The sequence below is a fragment of the Protopterus annectens genome, chromosome 8.part0, assembly GCF_019279795.1.
Source record: "Protopterus annectens isolate FY-2018-M chromosome 8.part0, PAN1.0, whole genome shotgun sequence".
In the NCBI taxonomy this organism is placed as follows: Eukaryota; Metazoa; Chordata; order Ceratodontiformes; family Protopteridae; genus Protopterus; species Protopterus annectens.
In genome coordinates this window covers 1,197,883,356-1,197,907,186 of record NC_056741.1, presented here as the reverse complement: position 1 = coordinate 1,197,907,186, position 23,831 = coordinate 1,197,883,356, and the positions used below count along the sequence as shown (strand labels likewise).

The 23,831-nt window shown below is 36.8% G+C and overlaps 1 protein-coding gene across 2 annotated transcripts in view; it reads left to right on the top strand.

Moving 5' to 3' along the window:
* LOC122808078 (trypsin-like) overlaps positions 1 to 17,707 on the top strand; it is a 37,388-nt gene extending 19,681 nt beyond the window's left edge. For both annotated transcript variants that reach the window (XM_044079053.1, XM_044079052.1), the window contains exons 3-5: positions 2,127 to 2,386; positions 2,514 to 2,650; positions 17,558 to 17,707. In XM_044079053.1, coding sequence (XP_043934988.1) covers positions 2,127 to 2,386; positions 2,514 to 2,650; positions 17,558 to 17,707 — 547 coding nt within the window. The remainder of the gene's footprint in view (positions 1 to 2,126; positions 2,387 to 2,513; positions 2,651 to 17,557) is intronic.
* Positions 17,708 to 23,831: the final 6,124 nt, after the last annotated feature.

Genomic DNA, 23,831 nt, shown 5'->3' with positions numbered 1-23,831 from the left:
AAAGCAATCTCAGATCCTGCTTTAATGGAAATGCTGCACATCTATAAGCCAAATTGTACTCAATGCACTCTAGGGACCTAACCTAGTTTGGGATATCAACAGGACTTGCTGGAAATGCATCATGCCCAAGTTGTTGGATGGGTGAAAGCGCTAAGTGAAACTGGTATTTCGTTTGTACAGTGTTCGGTGGCTTTGTCTTGTCTAATAAAGTCTTTGATTGTCTTGGAGCTGAGTTGGTCTACACTTTATATGTACAAAACTCCATTTCTCAATTAAGTAAATGTGCTTGTTGGAACGGCAGCAGCAGGTAGGATGGTGGTCAGCAGCTGATGCCCCTCCCCCTTGGTGGGGGTTGGTATGACCTCCTGCACTGCTGCCCACTACAAGAATTGTGGAGAATATCAGTGTCAACTTTTGTCTCTCTGTGGCTGCATGATGCACGTAAATCAGGGAGGCCTACATATGGATTCGGAAGCAGGCAATGGACCTCACTAAAACAGCACCCTATGCTGATCTTGCCAACTGTTGAGGGCAGGAGTTCAGTCTAGGGAGGCTGGTCCACATGACTATGGCACAACTTGTACCCTAACCCCTAACTCTTGTCTCCTGGAGAAAATGAGTGGACTATAGGACTCTTTCCCTAGTCAGGAATGATTGGGTCTGACTGTCATAAATACAGGTACAACAAATGGGCAAACTGAAAGGAGAAAGAGATGTCTGGTATCATTTGAAGGAGGGCGACAAATAAAAAAAAAAAGAAAAGAAAATTGAAGCATTGCAAACCACTAGCTCAGAAATTAACATGAATAAAATGAAAATACAGGACTGGCCTGTCTTTCTGTGTCTGTTATGGGTAAGCAGCTTTGGGTGCTTGGATGATGTTAGACTATATCCACAAGGCATGAACAACATGGACGACCAGAAAAGGGTGAAGGCAATGAAAGAAGGATGTACAGTAACCTCAGTACCAAGTTTAAATAACTATGGGTGAAGACAGTCAAAAGCAGAACACTCTGTCGTATGTTACACACAGTCTCTTAATTCTCTTCCAAACACTAAGAGACTTCATGAAAGCTAAATCTGTGGGTAATCCAGTTCACTGACACAACCTAAGGCCAGTCATTACAGGTGAGGAGAGCTCTGACTGAAAATTTTAGCAAACAATAAATGGGTGAACTGGTAACTGTTGCCAATCAGAATACTTGTATAATTATTAATGCTCAAGTGTACGGTCACTAGGGTATCCTTAGATCAAGTGACCTTAATTCAGCAATACTGTATATGTTCATATAGTCTCAGTAGTTTGTAAGTCATCCAATGGACATGAGTGAAACTACAGTGATTAGTATACACCAAACAATAAGCATTCACTGTTGTACAGGAAAACAACATCTTTAGTCTTTGTGCTATATTGAGGGTTTCAATAGAAAATCAAATAAAATGTAAAAAGAGGTGCTCTTAGCATCACACACCCCAATTAAAAGAAAATGAATGTGAAATCTATTGAATATTCTGGATTATACAATTCAGGTCTTGTTATACAAATGACTTATAACTTCATTCCTGTTAATATAGTTCACCAAGTATACAATCGGATGCATAGTTTATCTAAATTGGTGAAGTTTGGTTCTAACAATTGTCTCCTTTACGTCAGCTACAACCAGTAATAAACAATTTTACATATTCATGTCAATGTTTACATCATCTTTGGATGTCAAAGGGTATCCGTTTTCTACAGAGTGCAGTCAAGTTCTTCATTTCTTTTAGAGAAGCCAATCAGAAATTTAAAAGTGTTGACTTTAAGTACAGCCATTATATTTAATAGCAAGAATGAAGGTAGGAAGAAATTAACCTCCACAATATATCCAGCTACCTACATTGAAAAAATATTTCAGACTCACCAAAATTCGTAACTCACTAGTTCCCCTCAGTGATTTTTGTTTCCTTACTACTCTGTTTCCAGTCACAATGGTTTCATTGTTCAGGAGGTGCCAGGTGATTACTATACAAGGTGTGATGTATCTCGCGTATGCAAAAATATTAGAAATGAAATACATATAAAATAATGCAAAATTTCAGTATAACAAAAACTGCCATAAAATTAATAAAACCTATTCTTTTTCCAGAGCGAATACCCTTCTCGCCTGGCTTGGAGACCATGACGTCAGTGTACAAGATGGTACAGAACAGTACATAAATGTTGCCAAAGTAATTGCCCACCCAAATTACAATGCAGATAACCTTGACAGTGACATTATGTTGATCAAGTTAGCCCAACCTGCAGTCCTAAACCAGTATGTTCAGACCATACTATTACCTCGACAGTGTGTTGCTGCAGGTACTTGGTGCATTGCTTCAGGATGGGGCAATCTTATAACTGATGGAGGTAAGTTCTTCTCTCATGCTACTTAAGAGTACTTCTGCTTTTTCATAAGATACTCATATTAGATCCACGTCCTTAATAAACATGCACTTTTTACTTCCAATTATGTTCTGTATTTATCTGCATCCAGTGGTATATCCTAATGCTTTGCAATGCCTGAACCAGCCAATTATCTCGGATGATGTATGCCGCAGTGCATATCCTCCATATTTCACAAACAATATGATGTGTTCAGGATTCATGGAAGGAGGACAGAGTACCTGCCAGGTAAGAGAGCTTCTGTTTCTCTATAAACTGGCTATAATTTCTCTAACTAGTAAACCTTTGTCCTATTATGAATAATTCGGTATAATTATTTAAACTGTAGCTGTTTTTTGCATTATTTTTAAAAACTGTAAAATTATTATTCTTAAAATGTTTTATAATACTTTGGAGCTTTTCTCCCTGGGCCTCCACTGTCAGACTTTCCTGGTAATCATATGTCAATAAATAAATAAATGAATGAATAAATGAATAAATAAATACATACATACATACATACATGCATACATAAATAAATAAATAAGTTATCTAAATTCATGTGTATGCCATGTTGTATGCACTACTTGGAGAAACATGGATTATTTCCTGTCTTGTCTGCCTTCTTGAAGGTACGTTACTTATTCATGTTTCTTAGTTAAATGAAAATGAAGAAAGAAACTCTCCTCAGAAATTCCAGTGCTATGACATGAGTGAATACTACCCTTCCCACATCTGTATACAAGGACTTACAATTTTTTTTTGTGGAGATCTCCAACTACAGTGAATTACAACACTTCCTAACAGATTAGACTACTTATTGTTATATGTACTGATTCATCCTGCTGTATTCTGATCAATAAGTACAGAATTATGCAGTGTCAGTGGTGCAACAGGTACCACACATGCCTGTGGTGTAGAAGGCTGTGGGTTTTGCTGCCACTGCTGAATAGCATAAGGGAGGTGCTGCACTCCTGAATGTGTTGTACTACAGATGAGATGTTAAACTCAGATCTCATCTGCTTTAGTTGGTGGTAGATCAAGTGAATGTAGAAGATCCCATGTTGTTAAACAATAAGACTTGAATCCTACATTCCCCCAGGTCTGAATGAGTATATTACCATCAAACCAGTGCTAATAGCAAAAGTATTACAAGTGTAATTAATGAGGAAGTGTTCACTGGTTATTTAGTATTTTATATATATCAATTATTGTATGATATTTTAACACCATTTATTATTTTCAACAATTATGTTTTTTACAATGATGTGCAATGATATTTAAAAGATTACCTAGAAAAGCGAGCACAATATATAAAGTCACTACATGAGCTTGTATTTTTAAGGTATTATATGACTTTAAATTTTAATTAGATTTTAATGGAATTAATGGCACATGGTATAAATAATCAAGTAAAATGATGTGGAGATATCTGATGAAGTCTTGTCATTCAAGACGAAAGCACTCATTCTGTTTAAGAATAAATTATTTGGCTACTATTTGTGGAATTAGACATCTGTTTGTGATTTTGAAGTTTTTACTAATAAAATGATTACTTGAGTAGCATTTCATTAAAAGTCAGCACTTGTAATCTTAAGTTTCAGTATTAATATTTGAATGAGGAATATAATTACTGCTCCCACATAAGGATTATGAGGACCAGAACAATTCTGGCAACTGGTCATCGGCTATAGGTCAAAAGTATGCAATCGGTCTATAAAGTAGCCATTACTGCCTATTCACTATGGTAATGCACATCCAGCTGTGTCATGTCATGTCCTGGTCCAAGCTGAAAATAAGGTGTTTTGTATCTGAAAAAAGATATACAGCAGTTTGTGACTGAGCTGTAGTTTCAGGAAAAGTTTTATCAAGAAGAGTACCATTTAAGTTTTATTACTATTGAGAAAGAGGTTACATTAAGAGAGACAATTGTTTAGTTTAAAAGCATTGTATAGTTAGGATATGGACTTGTACTAACTTAAAAAACATGCATTACAAATGTCACCCACCGATGGTGCATTTTAAAATTCTCCACAATGGCAGCACATTTTATCAGCAAAGATAATTTAAAAAAGAGTGGGCCAAACATAGCGTCAGAGAGCTATTTGTTTCAAATATTAGTTTGCTCATTTGTCCTTCTGGGTCTTTAAATCCTTGTAGATTTTCACAAACCATAGCAAAAGGCATAAATCTTTCATATTACAATCTTGTCCAAATGGAAAGAGAGACAGCAGATCTTTTGAATTACCTGCCAATCACACCATGCAATGCTAATGTAAAAAAAAAAATATTCAAGGGTGCTAGCTATGGATGCTAGCAGTGAGTTGGGAGCAAGTTCTTCCCAAGTTGTTGGAATTTAATCAAGCAACTTTTCTTACAGTACAGTTATCTGCAAACGTCAGGTGCCTTCATACAACTGTGAGTTTGACAGAAAAATATATGGAAGGTAATCCTAAAATGAAGTTTTTGATACTATCAGTTGGATATTTATGTTAAAGACAATGGAACAAGTTATTGGGAAAGGCAGTTTTGTGATGGATGTAAGGCATACTATGGCAGACTCTGTTTAAGGATTATGGCTAATTATGGTTTATCTGATAGATTAGATTAGGGAGAGGTACTCATCAAGACTGTCTTTTATTCCCAGTCCTCCTTCTCTTAATAATAGAGAAAGTAACTGACTGAGAAGTTATTTAAAGATGATGGATGGAACCATTTAGATGAACTTAAAATTATTTGTGTATGACTGCATATTGATAAAACAGATGTGTTTAAGTTATAACCTGCTGTACTCAAATGCTTTAATTACTTTGGGATGAAGGCTGACTTAAGATGTCATCTGCAAAAGTCAGTGACTGTTCAAATAGGAGAGGAAATATGCTCTTATTTTGATTTCAGAGGGGGAAGTATACTTGGGAGTTAGAGTCCATCCAAGAATGAAATATATTATGGGTACAAACTAAACAGAGCTGCAGAGGAAATTCAGGAATCTTTGGACAACTAATAAAACAGAACTATATAATTCAGTAGTGAAACTGAAGCTGTGTAAGACATTATTTTATCATTAGTGATATACATGTACAGTGAGGCATATTACCCTCTTACCATCAGATGACTGTATAATATTAACTCAGAAAGCATGCAACAAATGTATATGGTTTCATAGAATCATAACTTAATAGAATTTACAAAGCACAAGCTGTTAAGAGACCATATTTGCCTTCCAAATACTCATCATCTTCCTAGGGTACCTCCTGCATCCAAGAGAGCTATATAAGTCAGATCATAGATCAATCTTTTTGCCTAAAAAGGAGGCAAGGATATACCTCTGTTTTATATGTAATGAAATATTATTCCAGAGAAGGTTAGATGTATTGTGTAAGAAATTTGCATAACAAGAATGTCTTATTTACTAATTTATGTGTGCATGTACGAATGTATGCATGTATGTATATATGTATATGTGTATTTATTTTATGGAGATTCTGGTCTTTAGTTCAAATGTTTGTGGAGCCATTTGATTTCGGAAGTGTAGAAGAGCAAGGAGGGTTTATCCTTAACAATATGTAATTCTACCATAAGTCTCCAAAAAAGAGTCTATAAGAGAAATAAAGAAAAAGCATAGGGATAGAGCTTCACACCTGTCCTGCTAGCTGAGGCTGTTTACTCCAGTGGTCTTTTCAGTTAGAACCCTCTGTGGATGTTATAGTTTTATGGTGTGTTTTGATAGATACATACATAAAGGGACATTATATTATATAACTGGTAATATAGTAGTATAAATGTAGTGATGGACAATAATGTCTTTAGAATCAGATTGAGCTAAATAGAAGGATTTCCTGACTGCTGCTGCTGTTACATCGAGGTCAAATGATACAGAGTTGTTTGCAAAGTTAGCAAGATCTCTGATGATAGAAAGATTCTGGTGTAGTGTGCTGTCTCCAGTGGAAGCTACTATTGAGACTTCTTTATTAAAGGTGGTAATGCTGCACTTCCTTGCATTTAATTTAAGCTTTTTCTAATACCCCAATGATTTGTAGGCTTGCCCTTGCTATAATAACACAGTATCAGATACTGAACATATGACAACATCCATGGTAGAGTAAGAGAGCTAGAATTAGAAAATAAAAGTTCACGTTAAATAAGATTCATAGGTTCATAGATTCATAGGTTGGTACTAGGCTATGAGCCCTAGGGCTTATACAAGCCTAGCCATAACAATTCCCTGGCTATTTCTTCCCACACTATTTACTTCCCTGGACCCCTGTCTAGCAGGGCAACTGAAGTGATCCCCGGGGTGAATTTCCTTTCTCCCATCCAATCGTCAAGATTCCTTTTGAAGAGGGCCAAAGAGACACTCTGCTTGACATGTATGGGCAATCTATTCCAGAGTCTGGGGAGTCTCTGGGTCAGGAACCTATCCCTCCAGCATGTTTTGTTTATTGTGATGACAAGGTTTAAATCCCTGGAGCGTGTGGCTCTGAGGGATTGGGATTTCTTTAAGTGTGGCATGACCAACAGCTCTGGGTTTGACATGGCCTTGTATGTTAAGCAAAGATCACCTCTGAGTAGACGATATGCGACAGAGTATAGCTGGAGTTTTTTAAGGTGGTCAGCATAGGGCATCTGCTTTAGGCTTGTGATTCTTTTAGTGAGGTATTTCTGTGGCCTTTCCAGTTGTTGCAGATGTCTTGAGAGGTACATACCAAACAGGGCATTGTATTCTATAATGGGTCTAATGAGGGATGAGTACAGTGGGACAATGACCTCCTTTTTCTGGATGAAAAGCCCTTAGTGATGAGGTGTGCCACATAGAAGGATTTCCTGACTGTTGTGGCAATGTGGTTATCAAAGGTGAGACCACTGTCCACCTGTGTCCCTAAGTCTCTTATCAAACTTTCAGTGTTTAGTGTACTGCCACCTATATGGTAATTCACGGATACATGTTTTTTCCCAAAGGGGATAACTATACATTTCTTGGCATTGAGCTTGAGCCCATGGCTCTGGCACCAAGCATCTGTTTCTGTAAGGCCCTTTTGTAGAGTATCCACATCATTTGGGGATTCAATAATGGCTCCCAGTTTGCAGTCATCTGCAAACTTTGTTATCCAGAGTTCCTTAGTGTTGGCCTGTACTTCAGAGAATTAGATGCCAAACAAGAGTGGTCCCTGGACTGAACCCTGAGGTACTCCACTTGTCACTTGTCTGGAGCTGGATTTGGAGTCAGCTACTTTTACAGTGTGGGTTCTGTCAGTAAGCCAGTTGGCAACCCATCGAGTAACGTAGGGATTAATGCCCAGCTTAGTAAGTTTATCTATGATTCCAGAGTAGGGGATGGTGTCAAAGGCCTTGGCAAGGTCTAGATAGGCTGTGTGGACCACCTTACCCTTGTCCATGGCTCTGGAGACTGATTCGAAGAAGTCAATCAAGTTCAGGAGACAAGATCGGCCCTTCACAAACCCAAACTGGGTGGGGTCCAGTGTTTGAAGGTTGCCAATGTCTTTGTTTATAAGTTCCATGATAATACGCTCCATGGCCTTGCAGATAAGGCTTGTCAGACTGATGGGACGGTAGTTTCCGGGATCCAAGGTGGATCCCCCCTTGTGGAGTGGGATAACTGTAGCTGTGCGCCACTCAGTGGGCACAAAACCTGAGGTGAGGCTATGATTAAACATGACACTTAGGTGAGGTGCCAGTTCATATTGTAGTTCATGTAGTACACAGCCCGGGATGTCATCTGGTCCCATGGATGCTGTATTCTTAGCTTTAAAGAGTGCGTTTTTTACCTGTGTGGCTGTTATTACCGGAATTTGGCAATCTTCCGGTATTGAGATGGGCCATTTAGGGAATGAGAGGGGGGGTGAAGTTGGCACTGAATCGATCTGCCAGGATATTGGCAATATCCTTGGGATCAGTATATTTGATGCCATTCTGTTTTAGCTCAGAGCAGATCTGAGCATTGCCATTTAGATTCTTGACATAGTTATAGAATGCCTTGTGGTTCTCTTTGGAATCTTTGGCAATTTTATTTTCGTAACTAGCTTTGGAGGATTTTATGAGGGATCTCAGCTTCTTACTGAGGCTGGTAAGAGTTTGGAATATGAACATTTTTTGTAGCTATATGGCTGTGGTGAGCATGGCACCCTGCAAATGAAGACTACTAGACAGGGATCTCAGAGGGGAATGTGGGAAGAAGGCTAGAAAATGAAACATTTAAGTGGGTTGGATCTGGCAACAGAGAATAAGGTAAACTGATAGCTAGGTAGTATAGATCAGACTATGGAGTTGGCAATTCAGGTCACTGCTATTAAAATGCCAAGGAGTAGGGATAAAGCATATAACAGAATGGGACATGAAAGCTTTGAGGGCTTGATTTATAAGAGGATGGGAATGGACCACATGTGAGGTTTTGAGAATGTTAGGAATAAATATTTGGGGTAAGGAGATTGTCTCTTTACTCATTTATAAGTACAAACAACAAAGATATGAAGAGGCAAGATAAAGAAAAGTCATGGTCTGCACAAAAATCATTTCATAACTGGTAAGCAGAATTATGAGTCTAGGGTTTATTAAGTGTGTTAAGTAGTTATCAAAGAGATGGTGTAAATGGACAGGCTGGCAAACAGAAAAACTGGTAAATTATGCAAATGGAAAAACTGGTAAATTACCAGAGGCCAGTTGTGTTATTAAACAACAAGGGACTAGCAGATGGCTTAACAGCACAAGAAGGTCTCAGATAAGGAGGCTGAAGTTTCCTAAACATAAAAAAATGGGGAATGGGTAAAGTTTTCCCATTCTAACCCCCACCTGCCATTAATGGAAAAATTGATGATTTTGAAGTGGACATGAAAATGAACTGAATCTTTTATGGGTTAAGTATGTTGGTTAGTAGAGGGCAGCTGGGCTATAAAATCAAAATCACTTAATATGGCTAAAAGCATGGACAGATTTATATTGTGAAGCTTGAACACTGATGGACCGGAGAATGAAGACTGTAAGCTTTAGGAGATTCCTTCATCCCAAGGGAATTCAATCACAGTAGAGACCAGAAAGAAGGTAAGTTGGCTTGGGCTAGGAAAAATGATGTCCTAGGTCATTGTTGAATCCTGCTGTGCTATGATGACAATATGTCTGTACATCCTTATGTAAAAATGCTCTCATTTTTTATATGTTAAAGTTGTTTGCATGTATATCCTATTGTTTAATAAAAATACAAGAAAAAAACACAAATCTGTCATTAGATGGTTATGGGCAATGTGTCAAAAGTCTTAGAAGGACTGATGAAAATTACACTAGTATGCTTTTCATCCATTTTAGCCATAATGTAGTCTATTACGTTTGCCAAGGATACGTCAGTGTCTCTACATGCTTTGAGGTAGAAAATATGTAACAGGATGTTACTAGTAAGACAAAGTGGGAGACAAATGAGTCTTGATATCTTAACACAAGTTAAGGAAAATGAAATGCTGCTGCCCACTACAAATAATTTGATATTATCTTAATTTCCATTGCTTATGCATAACAACATTGATGCCTTCCACTAAATAGTTTTAGAACATACAGTATTTATTTATATTGAATGGTTTAAATTGCAGACTTACTTCTGAACTCTGTATTAACTTGTATCAGTTGTTTCAGCTATTTTTCCTTTATATTTGTTTAATGGCCTGCACTGTTAATAGATTATGTTAGACATAAACCATGGCTTTAAAAAGGAGATACTTATTTATTAATTTCCAGCAATAACTCAGTCTTATCCAAATATGAATTAGAGCAACATGAAAATGTTTAAAAACGTAATAATAATTCACAATATATAAAGTTATTTTATTAATCTTTTACTGTCGTTATCAATTTAACATATTTATAAGCTACAAACCATTAAGCACTGGCCCATTACAAAAATACTTTGTAAAATCACTGTTTTTTCCAGTGTTTCTTAATCTTCTACTCTAAAGGCTTTTTATTTTTTAATATAATCATGGCTACCTACCTTATTTCATAGATGCAAATTATACTCTCCCTATATAGTTATCCAGTTATTATGTTTAAAATGAAAAACAGAATTTAATCATCAGTCATGTTTTATTGCTACAGAGAGGATGCTGACAAATAGATAAAAGTAATGTTACAGTAGAGAGGTACCTTCAGGGAAGTAAGAAAATACTGGAAAATGCAGAGATTTTATTAAATATATGGGTGCTAAAATTTTTATAGTATCTTTGGCTCACTTTCATTTAATCCACATATAACAGTTTGCAAAAAAAATACATATCTTTGGAGCAATCCATCCTTTCTTGAAAGTGGTACTGAAAATCTAAATAATTTAGCAGTTTTGACTGGTTGTTCTTCGAAAACCACTGAACCTTTTGACTAACCACACACTCTGTCACACAGCATGAATCAATGAGTCTTACATGTGCCATCAGTTAGAATTCCCGCTGTCGTCATACAATGAATCATGGGAGAATTTGTATCACATAAAAACCTGAGCATAACAGAGTAAATAGAATTATAAGTTACTTTTATTCATTCTGTTTTGACTGATAAAATACACTAAGTAAGATTTAAATACTCATGACTAAGCAGGACTTGCACTCTAATCACTAGTCCCAGAATATTCCGTTTTTCTCTGAGATGTGGTGATCTCAGCATTACTGTATTTAAGGAGTGGTTGGGGTGCAGCATCCATCTTTGAGGGCTACATGAGGGGCTTCACCCCTTCAAAAAATAACTTTAAAACATAACAGCAACTGTTGACATTTTCTGATGTCCTTTAGTTGTTTTTTTTTTCATAATTCCTTGACATTCAGTTATGGGCCTCAATAGAGAGCTAGGTAAGGGTCTTAGATAACTCTTTCTTCATTCTAGCATCAGGAGGGCCTGCGAGCACCCAAGAGTCTGATCCACCAAGGACTGGAACCTGGTCGAAAGTATCAGAATTTAAATGTGTGCAGAGTTATATTCTTTCTGTATGTAGGGCAGCAGGCTAAGACATGTGTCTGCTATAGCTGGCATGGCTAAGGCTGAAGTACCTAAGATCCAATGTGGCAAAGGGGAAGATTTCTTACCTACTCTAGCCAAAGTCTCATACTACTTATTACACAATACAATTGGTTGGAAAAATAACAGCAAACCCATTTACATAGCAGATAACCTGTCTATGGGCTATTAGGATGAAAAAAAGTTTATATGGTAAAATTTAACTGAAAATAAGGAAACCGCAACTGTTGTAATTCTGGTTTCACATATTAAAAACTGTAGTCTGACTATAGTAATTTACAATTGCCAACCTAATCTTTCAGTTGCATAATATTTTGAATACAAATAGTAAAATGTTAACCATTTTCTCTGGATCTAAAATAATACTTGATATTTTACTCATGCACTAAAGGCTTCAAGTAAAACTAAAAAAAAATCACACTGTAAGTTAGTCCCCAACTTAAACACAAATTATAAATTTACAAATTTGCAATACTTTTGACATCAAAATTATTTTCTGCTATCCCATAAAGAAACATATTCATTTTCCAGTACCTATCGTATCTCATTCATTGTCTTAGTTGAATTTAAACTTGTCTGTGCAAAAAATTGTCATAAGTCAAACAGCCAGTCTTGAAATGGAGGCCACTTTACTAGAGGACATGGACATGCACACACACTTGAGCAGTTTAAAAGTCTGCTAATTCATGAATGTGGTTTGGACATAGAGTGTAGACAGTGTACATAGCAAGCAATGATGAGACCACAAAGTGCTTGCACAAAACACAACAAGCTAGGAATCAAACCAGAGTACAGACCACTGCTGGGCTGCAGTGCTACAATGCTAACTACTATACCATTCATCCACCTAAAGCAACACCCGTGAATGCTTGTTTACAATATGATTTCATAGTGTGGATGCAAAAGTTCTCTATTGATGCATAAACATGGATTATGTCTAGATATACAACAGGAGTGTAGTCACATTATGAATGTTTCTGAAAGAAAAATCATGTTTAAAGTTTCATTATTTAATGAAAATGTTGAAAATACCAGGTTGAAAAGTTTACATTTGTCAAGTTGTGTTCACTTGCAACTTTGACTGTTTTCATCAATAAATATAATGGATTGTGTTGAGAGAGAGAACAGTGTATTTAAGTAATAAAAAGTGCTCATGCCTACCAAAGAGTATGACATGGAATTTCCTGAACCTCTTTGCATTCATTTCCTAAGGTTGCAGACTATCCATGGCCCACCAGCAGACGTCAGACTTTTTTCCAAGACCTGAATGACATTCCTCCATCCAGCAATAATGTGACTGTACTAGTTGCAGGCCTCACATAGATAAGGATAGTTTATTAACTAGATTGCAGGACTGAGACTCAGACTAGATTTCCAAGCTATGTCCTTATGTTAATGTATAAATAAATAAATAGTGTTCTTGAACCACAAGTAACTATTAAACTTTACTCACAAGTAAAAACTTTTGCAGAGAACTGCTGCATCAGGTATATTTTACGAAATGAGAAAACTCATTTTATAACATTCATAACAAAGCAATTAAACAACTAAACAATCTTCTAATAAAAACATCAATCAATTTAAAGACATGGTCCAAAATATCTTTAAAATCATTATAAGATCTTATTTAAAGGGAGAGTAAGTTTATTGTATTTTATGATGTAAATCTCTTAATACTGGTTTTAAACTGAAGGCATCATTTAAGCCCAGTGGGTACTGTGCCTTAAATCCTAAGATCCATTTATTTTCTTGTATTTTAAGTAATATTGTTTATATTACCTCCTCTAATCAACTTAGGAACTGTATACAAAATGAGAAATTTAAAATTATGTGTATGATCTGTGTCACAAATATGGCTATAGAGTGCACTACTTTCTATTTTTCTCTTGATCTCTGACATGTGGTTACAAATTCTATCCTTTAACCTTTGATTTGTTTTTCCTATATAAAATGCACTGCATTTGCAGCATCTAGCCATATATATTACATTTTTAGTTTCACAATTGCCATATGCTTGTAGTCTGAAAGCTTTATCATAGTATAGATGCACAAATGATTTTTTTATACATATGTACTTACAAAAACTGCATCTATTGCATATGTAAGTACCCTTCTTGTCAGAAATATGTCCCTCTTTCTTTGTCTGTTCTTTTATAACAAAGTTTATTTTTAATGTGGTATCTCTCTTATAACTAAACCATGGGCTATCATTGTATATCTCTCTCAATTGAGGAACTTGTGGTAAAATTAACCAGTGCTTTCTAATAATATTTTTGATATGTGTTGCACTACAGTCATATGTTAAAATAATTATGCCCCTAAGGATAGTGTTCAACCTGAAAGTCTGCCTCCACGTGGGCTTTGCACCATGAGAGGGAGGACAGTGACAATCATACCTCCTACACAAGGGAAGGCCCTTCAATGACACTGAAAATTACCTACCCATAAGTCTGACCAGCTTTGCATGTGAATTCATGGAAAGACTTAGAATGTAGTTAATCATAAGAACATTGGGAACCTCCAGTCACTGGACCTATCCCATTTCAGTTTCCTTAAAGGCACGTAATGCTTACTCAACCTGGTGGACTGCTTCAAAAAGTCACCAAAGCAATGGATGAGTGCAAGACAATGCACACCAGCTATGTACATCTGGCTAAAGATTTTGACACAATCCTCCCCTTGGACATAGTGGAGAAGCTCATCAAACTTGGAAAAAAAGTGTTGCCCATTGGGTTGCCAGATAAGACACAGGAAATAAAGGTAGGGAATGCTACTTCCACAAAAAGGCCAGTTGTCAGTGGAGTCCTGCAGGGCTTTGTGCTGAGACTTCTACTGTTGACATCTACTTCTCAGAAGTAAAGGCAAATATCAAGGGTCTCTGGCTGACTAGGTCTGTGGATGATTGCAAGTTAGGAGAAGTTATCAAATCCATAAATGACTTGATCATCCAACTGGAAGGCCTACCTAAACAAAGGATTGGTGCCAGAGTCAAGGACTGAAACTAAATGCCAAAATGTTCATTACTGTATCCTTTGGCAAACTGATTAGCCTGGGAAAACTAACACATTGATAATATGCCCTTAAGAGATTACCCAAGTAGTTCAGGACTTAGGAACATATGTAGACAGTGACCTCTCATTTGATCAATATGTGCCCACTGTGGTAAGGAAATCCTTTATTATTATAAACAGAATGATAGCTTCTAGATCCAGAGATGTCATTGTCCCTTTCTACTCAGCCATCATGAGGCCAGTTATTGAATACAATGCCTCCTTTGGCATGTATCGCAACAGTTTGAACTCTGTAAGAGGTTCCTCACAAGGAGAATACACCTGACCAACACTGACTGATTTAAAGCACTGTCACTGTACTCAGTCTCTTATGAACTGCTGAGAGGAGACCTGTGCCTACAATATAAGGCATCCTCTGAACTACTACTGATGGACCTGCTACACATCTACACGTCATGTGGTACCAGAAGTGTTTGATCCAGGGACCCGATCTTTTTCTGCAACATAAAAAGAATACTATGGGGGGACAGATGCATCTCTAAGAAAATAAGATTTCTCTGGAACAGACTTCCCTTCCATGTAAAACAAAGCTCACCTCTGTCCCTATTCAAGTGCAATCTGGATCAGTGGGTGGACAATAAGAAATGTACCCCAGGGCAGCCTCCTGTACCACTAATGGACAGTGGCAGCACCTAAAATCTGTCTATTCTCCAGTAGGGTCCAGTAAAAATTCTCTATGGTATGACCCACAAATAGTCAGGTCTAGAAAGGTAGGTAGTTGAAGTTGCCCAGAAGATGATATTAGGTCTAATGCTGAGTGACTCCAGTTCATATAAGTAGACACTATATTATTCCTGGGTCAACGAGGGCATTCTGAAGCTAGCTAGAATGTGCTAAAGCCCTTTCTTGATGGTGAGTAAGATATGATGAAGCTCTAGAGAATCATGCTGCTTTACCAGCCTTGATGTAAGTCTCTTCTGGATGAAGACTAAGATACCTTTTTTCCTTCCTGTATAGTATATGGTCTAAATGTGTGGAGTGCATTGTAGCCCAGCACAGTCAGAGTAATTTCTGCCAATTTAAACCACTTCTCAGTCACAACACAGATGTCTATGTCCTCCAAGATGAGGAGGGCTTGCATGGAGTGGAGTTTCTTGTTTAACCTCCAAGCATTGATCAAAAGCACCTTTACATTTTCTTTTTCTTGTTTTATTATGTTGGTACATTTATCTAGTTGACATTGATAAAACAGGCACTTTGGGTGTGGGCAATGTTTTAACAAATATTCAAAGGTTAGAGTGAACAGATGCAGACTATGCCAGGAGAAGCCTGTCCATCTTATTCTCCCAGGCTGAAAAATATTGCACCCCCCCTTTGAATGACACCAAAAGCTAAGCCAATAACAAAAGTCAATTAGTTTTTGCCTATACTGAGGCAGCAACCTTAGGGAAGGTAGGATTCTGCTCAATGCCAAGCTAATACTCACATGAAACACATAGTCCAGGATCTCCATTTTGTCTCTCTTCATATAATGTAGGGACAAAATGAGCCATTGTCTACTCAGCTGAGATGCATCTGTCAGTGTGTTTATCTCATTTTGGTCTGAAAGTCTATCTGTCTGTCTGCTGTGTCTCACTGCCTTTGTCTACTTGCCAATATACTCCTTTGCAGAATTGTTTACCTTGCTGTTTAGTTTTTTGTGGGAAATGCCTCCTGTCTCTTTTTCTCCTTATCAGTATATGCATTTTTCATTTTATTTGCCTTCATTAACAAAGATGCCTATGTGCCTGCGTATGTCTTCTACTATCTCAGTATGGTAGCATTATATATATTAGCCAATATGCAGTATATGCGCATGGTACAGAATAAAATGATAAAGAAATAAATAGTCAATAATACTTAACATTGTACAGCAAAGTACACATCTATGTATGTTCTGGGGTGTGGTTGCAAGAACCCAAAATGGTATGTAGGGCAAACTAAAAGGATGGTGAGAACTAGGGTGCTGGAACATTTGGGTGATATTCGTAACAGAAACATGAATAGCCCTGTTGCAATGCATTTTGTTATGGAACATGAGGGCTCAGATGAAACTTTATATTTTAGTGTTGGGTCAACCCATGATGCATAGAGTTGGGGTAATCTGATTGGGAGGTTGTTACACTTGGAAAGTAAGATGATTTTGAACTACAGGACATTGCATCCAAGAGGGTATAACCTTGAGGTTAATTTGACAGTCAGATAAATTAATATGTTAAAGCCCTAGTAGTATAACATGAGATGATTTTTTTGATGTTTAATATAAACAGTTAGATGAGAAATATGGTTATATTTGTAGAATCTTTGTTGTTGAGTCACATTATTTATTTTGACCACTTGAAGAATGAATTTGTTATTGTGAATTAGGAGGTGACGTGGGATATATAAATGGTGCTGATTTCAAAGTATGTTATCCGTTGAAGGTGAAATGCCAAGGTACCGGATGATGTGAATATTAAATGTTAACAGTGCTTTCATCCTGGCTCACTGAGTTTATTGTATTATTTATTTTGGCTTGTTGTCAATGTTTAAATAGATACACATCTCTCTCTACATTTTTTTTAAATACAGTAGCTCTGAAGGGCCAATATATAGTAAAAGTGCAATCATTCATTTATTCATTCATTCATTCATTCATTCATTCTCTAACAGCTACTCTTTTGAATTCAGGGTCACAAAGGAGCCAAAGCCCATCCCAGAACTCAGTGGGCTGATGACAGACAAACTAATTCTAGATATGATGCCAGTCTCTCACAGGATTAGAATTTCATGTTTTTTTTTTTCAAAAATGATAATGCATTTCTGGTAAATGTATTATACAGTCTTCTTTGTGATTATTTTTTTTTCAGATATGGCATGCCAGCTTACTTATATTACTAAATTTAAAACTTGATTTAATTAATCTGGATTATGTAAGTGCCAATTTTTCTCTTTGTATTTACATCAATGATAAAAATGAATTTGTGACTTCAGCTCAAAGGCTTTTGAATTTTTATGACTGTTGCTCTGTTCCGAGTACAATTAATGTACATAGTTAACTAGTGATTTTTTTAATCTGATTCATAAATTATTGAAATTAATGATGACTTTTATTTAATTGCAGGGAGATTCTGGTGGTCCCCTTGAATGCAATGGAGAACTGCACGGTGTTGTTTCCTGGGGCTATCAATGTGCAATGGTGGGACACCCCAGTGTTTTTGTCAAGGTCTGCAGATTCATTGACTGGATTAATAACATTATTACATACAATTAAGTTTCCCAAAAGATATTCACCTTGCATTGCTACTTGAGATTTCTATGAGTAATAACCGGACATCTTTTCATAGGCTTCATAATTTCACCATTGTTAGAATGTTATAAGAAGCAGTCAAAAGTCAAAGAATATTAAATACAAATAACTAAAGAAGTGCACTGTTACTCTATGTTTATGGAAACAGTGAAAGTAACTGCAAATTACAAAAAACATTGTAATCTTTTGTAATGATTTGTAAGATTGAAAGTATATTTTAAAGTTCAAGCAGTATTAAGTATTTTATTGTTTAGATGTGAAGAGCAATGCATTTATTAAAACTAGAATGAAGCTGCATGAAAAAAATTATGTTTTCTTGTATAATTCACAAAAAAAAAACATTTCACTTATGTAGGCATCACATTTAGTGATCAAGTTTTAAATAGTATGTCTAATACTACTGTACCAATAGACTCCCATTTTAAAGTGATTTGTTGTTCTTAGCTTCATGGTTGTTTTATTACTGAAATGCCTCATTCTGTGATTTCACCATAACCTTTTCATGATTTGAAATCATAGTGACCTTTTTTCTGTTATTTTTCATTGTGTGATGCTCCGCCTCCTAATAATTCTCTATGGAATGCCATCTGACCTTTGCCGTCATGTTAAGCAGTCCACTAAAGTTGTCATTTCAGAGCATGAAAGCAATTCTGAGAACTGTGGTGTTTTTTCCAAGATGTTAGTTTAACTTCTGATTTGGCATTCTAAATCGTTACATGGATGTCCCTTATTTGAGTTCAGCACGAAGCTCACTTGACAATGATGTTGATGTTGAAGAGGCTCTACAGCCTTGCCTCCTCCATGCTGTAGTGAAAAGGCATTTGGGAAATCCTAAACACTTAAGAAACTGCAACCAATTGCTTTAAGTAAAAATGTAAATATGCGACCAGCTCCTCTGTTTTATAATTGTGCAGATGTATGTAAGCTACCACAGCTGTTATACTTATTATGTACTTATATCAAGCAATTAACAAGATCTGAAATTAAAACATTAGTGTATGAGTTTGTGGAAGATAACTAAATGAAAAATACTTTTCTTTCTTCAGTTATAGAATAGATTCTTAGACTAGTAATAGTTGCAATAACAATTTAAAGTGACATATCATGAAAAAAATCCAAAATAGAGGGGTAAAGAACAGTTGAAGCACAAAACAATTATTCCAAAAATATGAAAAATATTGCTGACACTGAAGTAAACTAGACATTTATTAAATAAAAAATAAATAAATAAATAAATACACAAGCACAGATAATGAGATCACTATGATATGTATATGTATATGTATATTATATATATATATATATATATATATATATATATATATATATATATATATATATATATATGCCTGTGTGTGTGTGTGTGTGTGTGTGTGTGTGTGTGTGTGTGTAGACATCACCCATAGCAATCAAAATCACATCACCAATGTAACAAAGTATGATTCTTCAGCACAAGTTTTAAAGACAAGGGGTCATTCAATTTCAACTCTGTTGTAGCATTCAGTCTTACTATCTATCTGCATGCCACCTTTTCTGTGATATTAATTATTTCACCCATCTCAAATACAAATTTAACACCTGTAAGGCCATACATTTAAAAGTATGCTCAACCCCATTAATTTCCACATACACAGATATTAAAATTGTGGATTAAAAACAGGTTTGGGATTGAATAACTTTGCGTCTGTGTGCACCATACAGACATAAACCAGCTGGCATTCATTGAATGCACACTGTGTACAGAACACATGGAAGTTGTCAATCAGTGTGTGCATACTACACAGACACCAGAAGGTGACCACTGAATTCATATTTGTTTACTGCACACATGAAAGGTGACACTCACTGTGTACACATTGCAGAAATAACAACTGTCAGTCACTGACTGCACACTGTACAGCAACACAGAAGTTGTCAGTCATTTGCACACACTACACAGATGGCAAATATTTGTCACTGAATGCATACAGTACAGCATACCTGGAAGGTGTCAGTGACTTTGTACACTATATGGCAAATATCAGTCAATGAGTAAATACTACGTACAGCACACGTGGAAGGAGTTAGTCACTGCTTGCATACTGCATAAACAGCTGCTGTCAGTTATTGACTTCCATTGTGCATAGCAACCATGGACATTGCATAAATATTAGATGTCAGTCTTTTAGGTCACACTGTGCACAGCAAACACAGAAGGTATTAGTCACTGCATACACACTGCACAAATATCAGGTGTCAGCTAATGATTTTCACTGTGCATAACAACCACACGGTGTGTCAGCTACTAAGTAAAGACTGCACATATAGTAGATGTCAGCCTCTTTGTACACATTGTACACAGCAGACATAGAATGTGTCAGTTTCTGCATAGACATTGCACATATAACAGGTATCAGTCGTTTAGTACACTGGGCACAGCAGACATAGAAGTTGCCAGTCACTGAATGACATTGCAGAGGCAGCAGCTTTCAATCACTGAGTGCACAGTGTGCTCAGTAAAGGCAGACGGTATCAGTCATTGCCTACACATGGCACAGACAGCAGAAGTTGGTCCAATGAGTGCATATATACAATATAGCACAAAGAAAAGATGCAGCCACACTGCACAAATAGCAGATGTTGATCAATGAGTGTGCACAAAGAAGGTGTCATCCACTTTGTGCAAACTGTACAGCATGTACAGTAGGTGTCAATCAATGCATACAACCTGCAAAGATAAAATATGATCACTGAGTGCACATTGTTTATAGCACAAAGAAAAGAGTTCAGTATTAGTCATTGCATGCAGAGCTGTCAGTCACTGAGTTAACTCTGAACAGTATACATAGGTGTCAGTCAATGTGTACACACTGCACAGAAACAAGATGTCAGTGCAGACCATCTATATCATACAATGAAGGTGTCAGTCACTGCATGAACACTTCACAGATTACAGATATCATGAATGCACACTGTTCACAGATTATAGATATCATGAGTGCACACTGTTCACCATACATTGAATGTGTCAGTCATTGTGCATATATAGCAGATGTTGAGCAGTGAGTGCACATTATGCACTGCGCACACATGGATGGCGCCATTCCCCATGTATGCACTGCAGAAATAGCAGTTATCAAGTTATCATTCACTGAATGCACTCTGTACAGCACACATGGAAAACATCAGTCATTGTATATATATATATATATATATATATATATATATATATATATATATATATATATATATATATATATTTCAGTGATAAGCAGCGTTGGTCACTAACTGCACACTGAACCAAATACATACAAGTTGAAAGTCATTGTACATGCATTGCACAGATAGCAAATAACAATTGCTGACTGCATGTTGTGAACAGTACACACAAAGAAGGCATCAGTTGCTGTGTACACACTCTACAAACAGCAAATATCAGTCAATGAGTACACACTGAGTGCACACTGCATGCACAAGTAGAAAGTGCCATTCATTGCATACACATTGCAGAGATAGACAATGCTGGTCACCGAGTTCATACTGTGCACACCAGACACTGAAGTTGTTAGTCACTGTGTGCTCACTGCGCATACAGATCTATACAGCAGATACAAAAGATGTCAATTACCATGTGTTCTTTCATTTACAATGCACAGGTAACAGCTGTCAGTCACTGTCTACATATAATACAGTGCACACAGAATACGTTAATTGCTTAAAGCACACTACACAAGAAGCAGTGATATCAAGTGAACATATTTTAAAGCAAGCACAAATGGTGTCAGTCACTGGGTATAGAATAGCAACCTATCAGTCACTGAGCACATAATGTAATGCACACATGGATTGTGTCAGTCACTGCACAGGGTGCAGCTGGCAGTCACTGACTGTACGCTATATAATAGCATACATGGAAGATGTCAGTCACTGTATGCACACTGCATAGATAAGAGTTGCCAGTCTCTGAGTAGACACTGTACAACACATGCAAAAGCTGCTAGTCACTGTATACTCACTGCACAGTCACTGGATGCCCTCTGTACAAAATGCACAGAAGGTGTCATTCAGTATGTACATACTGCATAGATAGCAGCTTTCACTGAGTGCAAATGGTGCATAAACAAAAGGTGTCAGTCACAGCATACACACTGAAGAGACTGCAACAGTCACTCATTAACTGTTCACTCTGCACAACACATACAAAAGGTATCAGTCACTGCATGCAGACTGTCAGATAGTAGATGTTAGTCATATCAACCAGGTACCAGGGGATATACTGTGTTATTTTCAATTACAGTTTTAGGAATCAATTCTGTCACTATTTTCATGGGTGCATAAATCATATATGTATATAACTACATAAAAGATAACCATTAAATGGCAATAATCAACAATGTACAAAATTAATAATTATGTGTATTACTAAAGTGTTTAATTTGCGGTGTACAGTCTGTTCTATGGTTATCAGTCACAATAAAAAATAAGGGGTAGAAAACTGGAATGAAAATGTGGAAGGTAAACCTGTGCATGGCATATATGGTAGTGACAAGAACAAGATAACAAGGTAAATAAACCACCTTCCACTATCTAAAAACTGCAACCCCACCCCCCACAGGCACACACTCTTTCTACTCATGCATGACTCCAAGATCACTGTACCTCAAAGCAAGGCAACTTCTGTGAGATACAGCAATTTCAGAATTACTAGGTAACAAATCAGAGTTACAATTTACTTTTCACACTTACAGCATGTTGGATTAATCTGACTTTCAATTTTGCCTTGGTCCTGTGCAGGGGCTTAAAGGTAAATAATAGCAAAGAAGTCACAGTGCCTGCACAAATTGTCTTTACTCAGCACTTTATGACATCAAAATACTGTGGCAGTGTGAAAACTGGGTAAATCATAAGGTACACGCCAGTGCAGCACTCTTGCAGTGACTAATAATGATGCAGCATTCAGTTTAGATTTAAGGTTCGACAACACATAATTCCATCTTTACCTACATCTTGGAATTTCAGAATGTAAAAGTCTCTCCCTGGCAATCACATATTTTGTAAAACCCAAAACAGAAAAGAAAGCAACCATGTGCAGGGTGCAAGTGACTGAATATAACTGCAATGGTCAACACTTTGTCAGATACACCGCATACAAGTAAGCACACAAGGAGATGTAAAAGGCAAATCCCATTCAAATTAGCAATATAGAATATGCAGTATAGGAAGACAATATGGCAGATGATTCAGATACATAAAATGGTAGCACTGCATATCTACTCCAACCCAGTCTGAATGCTGTGATTTATGGAATACATAATAGGATCCATGATATCCATAGAAACAGCAATAGCTCAACAATGTGTTGGTTAGCTGTCATTAAAGTCACTACTGGCAAAGCATTGTGATATGGTCACTATCGCCAATGAAGATGTTACGAGCAATGACTCACATATTAACAAATAATTGATCACATCATAGAAGGCAGGTGAGCACTAGATATACAGTATGACCTGGTCACACTGTTTCAACCATAAGCCAATTCATGGGATTTGCATGATGCATCCATTCCCATGGATACATAGGAATGTATAGCCCAGACAACCCTATCTACATGTACCAATCTGTGGCCTACAACACGTTAGGAAAATTACAGTCTTTTGCTTCATTAATACGTAACCAAGTCCTCAACATTAGAATAAAAATGTGGAGGAGCATATCTGGTTCTAGAAGACACCACAGAAGAGAACAATGCCATAAATGCATGATGCATCTATTCCCATGGATACATAGGAATGTATAGCCCAGACAACCCTATCTACATGTACCAATCTGTGGCCTACAACACATTAGGAAAATTACAGTCTTTTGCTTCATTAATACGTAACCAAGTCCTCAATATTAGACTAAAAATGTGGAGGAGCATATCTGGTTCCAGAAGACACCACAGAAGAGAACAATGCCATAAATGCATTCTATGGAATTAAATCCTTGCTTGAGCTCCTAGGTGGCCAGATTAGACCCATCTTGCCTGGTCCAGGCACACAGAGACACATAAGTAATAATAGCTACCACTGCCTGAACTTCCAGGTAATCTGTAAAGCAAAATCCACAA